We start from the raw sequence: 10,124 nt of genomic DNA, 5'->3' as shown, positions 1-10,124 counted from the left end.
ATTCCTGCTAAGTAGGTCTTGCTATTAAGTTGTAAACCTAATATTAATTAAGGTTCTTCCCCTAACTAGCCTTTGGTTAGGATTTTGCTCAGTGTCTGCTATGGTCATATCTTGTGGAACAGGCATTTCTTTCTGTATACGGCTTAGGGGATCTGGTTGAAAAACCAAAGTGAGGATCTTTGAAAGTGAAGACCCAAGATACTTTGGTGCTCCCTTGTGAGTGATGAGGTCACACTGGATTTATCATATGTTAGCAGAGTGAGATTGACCCATAAAGATGATGAATGAGTAGTAAGTTCATGGCTATGGTAAGGCTCCCATGGATTATTTGGTTTTTATCCTGTATCAAGGAGGTGGTGTCCCCAAACTATAGGGCTGGGTGGTATTGCTATTGCTATATAGCTTCAGCTAGAAAAAAATGATAAAACCTGCCTTAAGAGCATTTCTTAATTTCTGCTATCCCATCAATTTTATGTTTCCTTGTTAGCTACCTGAAATTCTTTTGCAAACCAGGCTGAGCAGGAAATGCTCATGGATCCTGGCACTGTGTCCTGAGTGCCCAGGATCCATGTTTATTCACTGTGTTTGAAGAGAGGGTCCAGATGTAACACTGCTTAGTGTGATTGACAGCTAGCACGTATGTGGAAAATACCAAAATAAAAGAGCAAAGAGTATGAGAGCTGGAAGACACTTGGACATGCTCTACAGTGAACAAGGCAAAAACAAAACAAAACAAAACAAAACTCATCAGACCACTAGCTAATCCACACTGGCGGCAAAATTAGGTAGAACCTAATCATTAGGCCCTTTTACTCTGTAGATTTTCCTAAAGTTCATGGTAAGAAGTAAAAAGAGATTATAGATGTTCATCATCCTTTTATTCTAGGTCTCTTGTGGGAGCAAGGGACCAACACACTCTTTATTCCATTTTGCAAGGTTGGTTTCAACCTCCTAGATAGGAGAATATTTGTTCTATTAAAAAGACATAAATCCAGGCACAGAAGTTCAGTATCTCTCTTAGTAACTCTTGTTTCTTCCACAATCTAGAAATTCTTGTATCTGACTTGATTTCTTTCCTCATCAGTTTATTTTTCTTAACTTATTTTTGTTGAATGTAACATACATATAGTAAAATACATTTAAGTATGCAACTCAGTAAAAATTTAAATATACACGTATATTCACATGTAACCACCACCTGGCATCTTAGAAGCCTCTCTTTGAACCCTCCCAGTCAGTACCCAACTCTCAAGGGTAAGTGTCATTCTGACTTCTGTCAACTTAGATTACTGTTTGCTGTCTTTGAACTTGATACAAATAAAAACATGCAGTATTATTTTGTATCTGGCTTCTTTTATGCAACATTTATCTTTGAAGTACACTACATTGTTAGGTGTAGGAGTAGTTTCGTTTTCATAGTTATATAATATCTTGTTGTATGAATATAGCATGTATGTATCCATTCTACTGTTGATGGTTATTTGTATTGTTCTCAGCTTGTGGCTATTATAAATGAAGTTGCTATGACATTCGTTGTCATGTCTTTAGGTGAACATATGTCCTCATTTCTGTCGGTTATATACCTATGAGTGGAATTGCTAGCTCACAGGATATAAGATATTTAGTTTTAATAGGTAAAAATGTTGCGGTCCCGCACACAGTACTATCTATTAAAACTAAATATCTTATTGGAATAGATTGGAATAGCTTATACTCCCTCTAGTAGCAATTGAGTATTATAGTCACTGCACATCCTCATCAACACTTGGTATTATCAGTTTAAAAATTTTTAACCATCCTACTGGGTGTGTAAAAGTATCTTATTGTCATTTTATTTTCTGTTTCCCTGAAGGCTAATGTGTTCGGCACCCTTTGTGGGTGGTATTTATCGGCACTTCTTTTGTGAAGCTCCTATTCAGATCTTTGCCCAGTGTTTTCACCAGTTGTCTGCTTTTTTCTGATTTGATTTATAGGGATTATTCTGGATAAGTCCTTTGGCAGATATATGGATTGTTTATATCTTCTCTCACTTTGCAGCTTATGTTTTAAATCTTTTAATGGTGACTTTTAATGAAGAGAGGGTTTTAAATTTTTATGAAGTCAAATTTGTCTTTTCTTTCTATTCTATTTAAGAAATTAATCTTTGCCTACCCCAAGCTCTTAAAGATACTCTCCTGTTTTCTTCTAGCAGCTTTATTGTTTTACCTTTCCCGTTTATGCATATGATTCATCTGTAATAGAATTTTTTATATGTTATTGGGGGAGTTGATAAAGATCGTCACCTCCACCCCCGCCCCAGCACCGTGTACTGAAAGGACCATCCCTTCCCTCTGTGCTATATGTGCACCTTTGTTGTAAATCAAATGGCTACATAGCTGAGTGTCTGTTTCTGTATAATGTATTCTGTTTCTATTCTAAAGTTTCTGGACTACTTAATGATCAGTTTTAATTCCTGTGGCTTTATAATATATTGGTATTCCATCCTCTAGCTTTGTCCTTCAAAACTGTCTTTGCTATTCTTGGCCCTCTTTATTTTTATTATAAATCTTAGAATCAGGTTGTCAATTTCTATAGACACACGCAAAACTCCTGAGATTTTATTTCAGATTATTTTAAATCTGTAGAACACTTTTGGGATAATTAATCTCTCTCCCAATCAGTGTTAGCTGATTTCTTCATGTTCTGCCTTTAGTGGATGGAGAGGCATGATGTTTTTGCCTCATTTGGAACTGAATGGAGTCTGTCTAGGACAGCAGCAGGAGACATGGTTTCCCACCATTATTCTCAGTTCCAAATGGGAGTTGGGTTGTATATCTTCCATCTGCTCCTCTGGATTGTTTCTGTACCGTCTCTGCTCTGCTCTGTGCCCTGGGACAGTGACCAGTCTGGACAACTACAATGGGCTCCCTTGCCTCTGGCTTCCAGTTAGGTTCCACCAATGGGGAAGGAACATGGGCAGGCAGTCATAAGGAGAGAAGAGAGGGAGGTCAGGGTATTAATTTCTTGACTCCTTCCCTGAAGGGTCACTTTTGGTTGGCTGTGTTCTTAGACCAAAGGCTGTTAACAGCTTCTACTGGGAAGCCACCTTCTTTTTTTTAAGGGTTAAATTTTTTTTTTTTAATTTGTTCTCTTTTTTAAAAATTGAAGTATAGTTGGTGTACAATATTATATAATTACAGGTGTACAATACAGTGATTCACAATTTTTAAAGGTTATACTCCATTTATAGTTATTATAAAATATGGGCTATATTCCCCGTGCTATACAATATATCCTTGTAGCATATTTATTTTATGCATTGTGGTTTGTACCTCTTAATCTCCTACCCCTATCTTGCCCCTCCCCACTTCCCTCTCCCCACTGGTAACCACTAGTTCGTTCTCTGTATCTGTGAGTATGGACAGCCTTCTTATAGCTCCCTTCCTCTGGGACCCCTTTAGCCTAAGGGTGGTAACGGCATCCCCATCACTAATGTGGGGTACCCATTATCCCTTGTTATTTCCCATCATCCTTCCCATACCTTTGTTAAGCTCTTCCCAATTTGAGTAGACTATCTCTTGCCAGGACTCAAATTACTACAGAAGTGGGAGAAAAAGAATTTTCTCAACAACTTAAAAGAACTTTGAGAATGAGGCTCAGCTATACGAGGGATAACCTTGTTGGGTCTGCTCACAAAATTGGACTTCTGGCTAAACCTGCCTGAGTATAGCATAAAGGCTCTTCTCTTTCTAGTATCACTGGAAATCAAGAGACTCTTTATGATGTAAAAAGTAAGATTAGTAGCCTTGGACTTCCGTGGTGGTACAGTGGTTAAGAATCTGCCTGCCAATGCAGGGGACACGGGTTTGAGCCCTGGTCCGGGAAGATCCCACATGCCGCGGAGCAACTAAGCCCATGCGCCACAACTACTGAGCCTGCGCTCTAGATCCCGCAAACCACAACTACTGAGCCTGCGTGCCACAACTACTGAAGCCCGCACACCTGGAGCCCGTGCTCCACAACAAGAGAAGCCACCACAGTGAGAAGAAGCCTGCGCACCACAACAAAGAGCAGCCCCTGCTCACCACAACTAGAGAAAGTCCATGTGCAGCAACAAAGACCCAACGCAGAAATGAAGGGAAGGAGGGAGGGAGGAAGGAAGGAAGGAAGGAAGGAAGGAAGGAAGGAAGGAAGAAATCATGTTAAAAAAAAAATTAGTAGCCTCAAAGTATACTCTTAAATGTCCACAAGCATTTCAGCCATACGTTATTGTTCACTTTCTTACTAAACTAAGTTGATAATGGATGCTGCAGTGTTTGTGCTTGTATCTGAGAAACACCCATGACACAGAAACACCCATGACACTGCCTGAGGATGTTAGAAGGTGAGGTGAAAGTGTCAAATTGGCGTAGACTTTAAAGTAGCAGTAAGATTGCTGTTATTTGAAAAATTAGAGTTGAACCACTTCTGGGGACAGCAGCCTTAAGCTACAGTGAGTGAGGGAGAATTACACTGAAATGATTACATTGAAATCATTTAACTCCTCTTTTGACAGTTGGGTTATTTAGTTGTCTGCTTTAGGAATTAATTTTTGGAATGACGTCTGCAGCACTGGTGAGGACTGCTGAATTTCTTTCACTGAAATAGAAATCATGTCCAAAATGTCATTTCATTACAACAGTAATTAAGCCGAATCACACATCAGATAGTGCCAGCAAATGTGACAGGACAAGAACTGGTGGGAGTTTAAAATGAAAAAGTCAATAGCAAATAAAACAGCATATCACATATTTTTAAATGAAGTTTTTACTTCTTCAGAAGTATGCAATAAGTGGAATTCTGCCATCGTCAATTTACTTTTTTTTTTTTTTTTTTGCGGTACACGGCCCTCTCCCCGCCGTGGCCTCTCCCGTTGCGGAGCACAGGCTCCGGACGCGCAGGCTCAACCGCCATGGCTCACGGGCCCAGCCGCTCCGCGGCATGTGGGATCTTCCCAGACCGGGGCACGAACCCGTGTCCCCTGCATTGGCAGGCGGACTCTCAACCACTGTGCCACCAGGGAAGCCCTACTTTTTTTTTTTTAAACATCTTTATTGGAGTATAATTGCCTTACAATGGCGTGTTAGTTTCTGCTTTATAACAAAGTGAATCAGTTATACATATACATATGTCCCCATACCTCTTCCCTCTTGCATCTCCCTCCATCAATTTACTTTTTAATTGGACAGATCTGCTTATGTGTTCATTTTTGTGCATAAGTCAGTGAATCATGTATTTGGTTTTCATTACTGGCTGGAGCCCCCCGTGCCTTAACTCTTACCTCTTGCTCCCTTGAGATACTGTTCAAAAATGCACTGTGGCATCACACTCCCTCCCAGGCCATCCATCCTAGGAGGCCACTCCATCTCTTATACCCCAAGTGGCAAAATGGTGTCCATTAGACATGTTTGTTTGTCCCACACATCATTCTGAAGAATTGTCTTAAACTGGGAGATACAAATAAAAATCTTAATTTCTGACTTTTCTTGAGAAAAGTGGGCCCTCCACTCGTACTTGGTGACAGTTGCCTGGGTGGTGGGGAAGGATGTGCCCAGCAGGGAGCCACGGTCTCACCTGGCCGGGCTGAGTTCATAAAGTGACCCACCTGTCTCGGGTGTCATGTGTTGGCATGTGTTAAACACATCAGGGATGATTCTAGGTACCAAATGTGGGTAAGAGAAACAGCTGATTTGTCTGTGTATTTATTGGTATGAGAAACTGTAAGCTCCAAGGCCAGAGACCTTGTCTCGTTTGTCTTGGTATATCCCCAGTGTTTCATAGTTAACTGAATTGAAAGAAAGCTCTACTTGGGCAGATGAATCTGGCAGTGGTATGTAAGATGCTTAAAGGAGGATGCTGAATGTTTGAAAAACGCTGTAACCATAAGTTGTTACTGAGAACATAGACCAAGGTGGTGGCAGAGGGAATAGAGAAAGACCCCAAGAGATAATTCGAATGAAAATCCTGGGACTTCCCTGGTGGCGCAGTGATTAAGAATCCGCCTGCCAGTGCAGGGGACACGGGTTCGAGCCCTGGTCCCGGAAGATCCCACATGTCGCAGAGCAACTAAGCCCGTGCACCACAACTACTGAAGCCTGCGCACCTAGAGCCCGTGCTCCACAACAAGAGAAGCCACCGCAATGAGAAGCCCGCGCACCGCAACGAAGAGTAGCTCCCGCTCGCCACAACTAGAGAAAGCCCATGCACAGCAACGAAGACCCAACGTAGCCATAAATAAATAAATAAATTCATTAAAAAAAAAAAAAAGAAAGAAACTCCCACTGGATCTAGAGACTGGCAGGAAGTAAAGGAGAAATAAAAACGGAAAGGTGAGTTTAGAGCCTTAGGAATAGTGGTGCCATTAATACAGTTAGGAGGGTGATAGGTAAAAGTTCCAGGGTCCCTCGTGCTCCCCAAGTCCCAATCTTCTGGCATGAAAGGAATTTGAGGCTTAATTATATTCATGATTTAGCGAATGCTAGTAGCTATGCTCAGAATTTTTCCCTTATGTTTTTCACCTCAGGGCTAAGACCATCAAGAATACAGTCTCTGTGAACCTGGAGCTGACAGCGGAAGAATGGAAGAAGAAATATGAAAAAGAGAAAGAGAAAAACAAGACTTTGAAGAATGTTCTCCAGCATCTGGAGATGGAGCTAAACAGGTGGAGAAATGGTAAGGAAGAATGAGGCATGAGCGTGTGCTTTTTTTCCCCCATAACTGTTGGCATCCTGGGGCACTTGGGAAAGAATGGATGATGGTGGAGCTTGGTCCTGCCTTGCAACCACCCATGTGAACAAGCAAATGTCTTATTCCCTAGCACTCATCCCCTCCCCACCCCGTCACTTGGCTGACGTACATTCTTTTTTTTTTTTTTGACCCAAACTCCCTGAAGGCTTTCGGGGGAAGGGTTTTTTAAATTTTTTTAATTTTTTAAAATTTATTTTTTGGCTGTGTTGGGTCTTTGTTGCCGCGCGCGGGCTTTCTCTAGTTGCGGTGAGCGGGGGCTACTCTCCGTTGCGGTGCACGGGCTGCTCGTTGTGGTGGCTTCTCTTGTTGCAGAGCACGGGCTCTAGGTGTGTAGGCTTCAGTAGTTGTGGCTCGCGGGCTCTAGAGCACAGGCTCAGTAGTCGTGGCACACGGGCTTAGTTGCTCCACGGCATGTGGGATGTTCCCGGACCAGGGCTCGAACCCGTGTCCCCTGCATTGGTAGGCGGATTCTTAACCACTGCACCACCAGGGAAGCCCCTGACATACATGCTTAGTGTGGGCAAGTGACTGTTTACAAGGTTCCCTTAATCTATTTGCAGTGAGATGCGCCTCTGTCTATTACTGCAATTCACTCCCTGGTAGCCATATTTGAGGTTTAGAGGGCAGTGCCCAAGACTCTGGGGGCTCTGATTGTTTTTGATTAGATGAAAAATATCATTCTCTCCTATGTGAGTCTTATAATCGATTTGGGGTTAAAAGTCACCGCTGGCAAATATTTGCATTTTTATTTGCCCAATTCATCTTCATGCTCTGCTTCTTCAGAGCCAGAAATAGGGGATTCCTGAAGAAACTCTGTCCTAAAATGGAGCCTTAAAGGCTTGTTTCGTGACTCATTTTTCTTTTTCCCTGAAACATTCTCTTTGGTTTGTTCTGCTCAAAGAAAACAGCTCAGAGGGCTGACGTGCAGTGGTGGGTGGGTTGTGGGTGAGGTGCTGAACAAGGGTTTCCAGATCCAGGCTCGGACAGATTATTTTAATGGGTTTCGCTTGGTGACGGAGGTTAGAAGGTAGCAGTCCCCCCCCCAGCCCTTTTTTTTTTTCACTGAAACAAGGCAGCTTGGTGTGTGTGTAGGGGAATAATGGATAGTTGGAGGTTGTTCTTCAGATTCTCTGCTGCCGCGTTTGGTACTTATTTCAGGTGCTGCATCAGATCTCAGTCTTGGGTAAGTGCAGGAGCCTAGGGATGGCTGTGCAGGTTTGGCAGGTAACCTGCCTGCTTATAACTGCAGAGTTAGCAGCAGATCATCTTGTGATTATATGTTTGCCACTGTTTTTGCTAGGAAGGGTGGGCTGTCCATGAGCTACTGTTCAATTGAAAGAACAATTACGTGGCCAACCAGGATTCAAGAGAGGTTCAAGAAATGACCTAGTAGCCTAAATAACACAATTCTTTTCTTTTGGGGAGATTTTCTAGCTGCACAAGTGTTTTGAAAGCTGCTAAAATTATTGAATAATTCAGCACCTGCGGCTGGTGGACGATTCCTTGCAATTTGGCAGGAGTAGGAGAGTGGGGAGGAGCGCTTGGCAAGGCAGGGAGTGGCTGTATGAAATTTTGTTCTATTTCTGGGATTCTCTTGGGTCACTTCTCTGCTGGGCAACTGGAACATTCAGTAAAGCCTTTTGACAAGGGGAGGGTGAACTGGCCTTAGAAACGCTGTGGTGTGGGCAACTAACCTTGTTTTTTTCTTTTATTTCCTGTCCTTTGCCAAGCTCCAACCGTCCAGTTCTCCATCCCTTAGTCAGCTGTCCTCTGGGGTCTGCCCACTGCCCTGTTTGCCTAACCCATGCTCATGCCTTGCATCTCTTTGGAGCTCTCTCCCCTGCTCTTGCACTTGGCATCATTTTAATTCTTTGTCCCACCTTGCAGATCCACTCAGAAATTTACTGTTTTCCATGCCCTATAGGGTGAGATCCTACCTAAACCCTTAACTTACATAATTCAGGAGAACTAATGTATGGTTTCTGACACGTGATAGACTTTCATAAATGTCTGTTAAGTAAGCATGGGTTTAATGCAGTCAGGCATGGTCTCTGCCCTCACGGAGCTTACAGGCTGGTGGGGGAGATGGGCTCCAACCGCGACGAATAACCGTGTGATGCTAGTCTGTGTTGTTCATCAAGAAGGGAAAGTATAAGGTGCTGAGAGTTATTACAGCAGAGGACCCTGAGCTTGACTCAAGCCAGCAAAGGTTTCCCCCAATAAGTGACCTAGGGAATAAGATCTGAGAGAAACAGAGCAATTAGCTGAGCAAAATAGGTGAGGGTGGAAGTGCGGGTAGGGTGGGAGGAGCCAGGTTTACAGTGACCCTGACGGGGGCGGGAGCGAAGGCCAGTGTGGAGATCTGGGGCTGGGCGAGACCGGCTGAGATGGATGAGAGAGGGACAGGCAGGCGGGCTCTGTAGTCTTTGTTCAGGATTTTGGTCGTTATCTTGGAAGCAGTGAGAAGCCATTCAAGGTTATTCAGCTGCAGATCATATGATGAGATTTGCATTTTTGAAGATCCATTGGTTGTGTTGGAGGATGGACTGGAGGGTGTGGGAGGAGGGCTGGGACCTGGGGTGGTCTTCCAGGGATGAGATTATAGTCGTTGAATTGAGAGACAGGGCAGTGGAAAGGGAGAGAGATGGACGGACCGGAGACGTATTTAGGAGGTGAAATCAGCCCGGCTTGGTGAGGAGCAAGCCGTAGGGCGAGAGAGTGTCAGGTTTTCTAGCTTGCTGAGTGGCATGGAGGGCAGAAGTGCTCCCTGAGACAAGAAACACAGGAGGAGAACCCGAAGGGAGGCGAGGGAGGTGAGAAGGGGAGTTTGAGGTGCCCATGCAGCATCCAGCTGCAAGTGCCAAATAAGAAGTTAGGTCTGGAGCTCGTGGGAGCTGCCATGGATCTTCTGGAGGCAACTGAAGGCATAGGTAGGGGTGAGGTCCTCTATAGACCCCTGAAGAGAGGGGAGGGAAGAGAAGACGGAGGGTCTTGAGAGACCCCTCCACTCACCCCCACCACTACCGTGTAATCACTGAGTGATTAAGAGTAGGGAGATCGATGCAGCTCTCCTGCCCGGCAAGCTAACACTTTTTTTTTTTCTGGAAGCAAAAGTTTTCAAATGTAGAGAACTTACTGTAGTGGTATACAAATGTCAGGCAGGAAAGGAGGCAGGTGGAGTGGTCCTGTGACCAGGTATGAATGAAGAACTATTTTGAGGATTAACTGCACATCCAACAAAACCCGGAGGCTTTCTGTCCTGTTCCGAGAGACTAGGCAGTTTAATCCTCCGGCAGCCCTTGAGGCAGGATAGGAGACTCGCCCAAGGTGACTCCACAGGGTGCTTGGCTCCTGAATTC

General features: G+C 43.8%; 1 protein-coding gene across 2 annotated transcripts in view; it reads left to right on the top strand.

Moving 5' to 3' along the window:
* The window catches only part of KIF5C (kinesin family member 5C), a 167,377-nt gene that overhangs the window by 96,843 nt on the left and 60,410 nt on the right, over positions 1 to 10,124 (top strand). For both annotated transcript variants that reach the window (XM_007454547.1, XM_007454548.1), the window contains exon 11: positions 6,542 to 6,690. In XM_007454547.1, coding sequence (XP_007454609.1) covers positions 6,542 to 6,690 — 149 coding nt within the window. The remainder of the gene's footprint in view (positions 1 to 6,541; positions 6,691 to 10,124) is intronic.

Source organism: Lipotes vexillifer, unplaced genomic scaffold (assembly GCF_000442215.2).
Source record: "Lipotes vexillifer unplaced genomic scaffold, Lipotes_vexillifer_v1.1 scaffold335, whole genome shotgun sequence".
In the NCBI taxonomy this organism is placed as follows: Eukaryota; Metazoa; Chordata; class Mammalia; order Artiodactyla; family Lipotidae; genus Lipotes; species Lipotes vexillifer.
The sequence above is the reverse complement of the archived record's forward strand: the minus strand, read 5'-3'. Positions and strand labels throughout refer to the sequence as shown.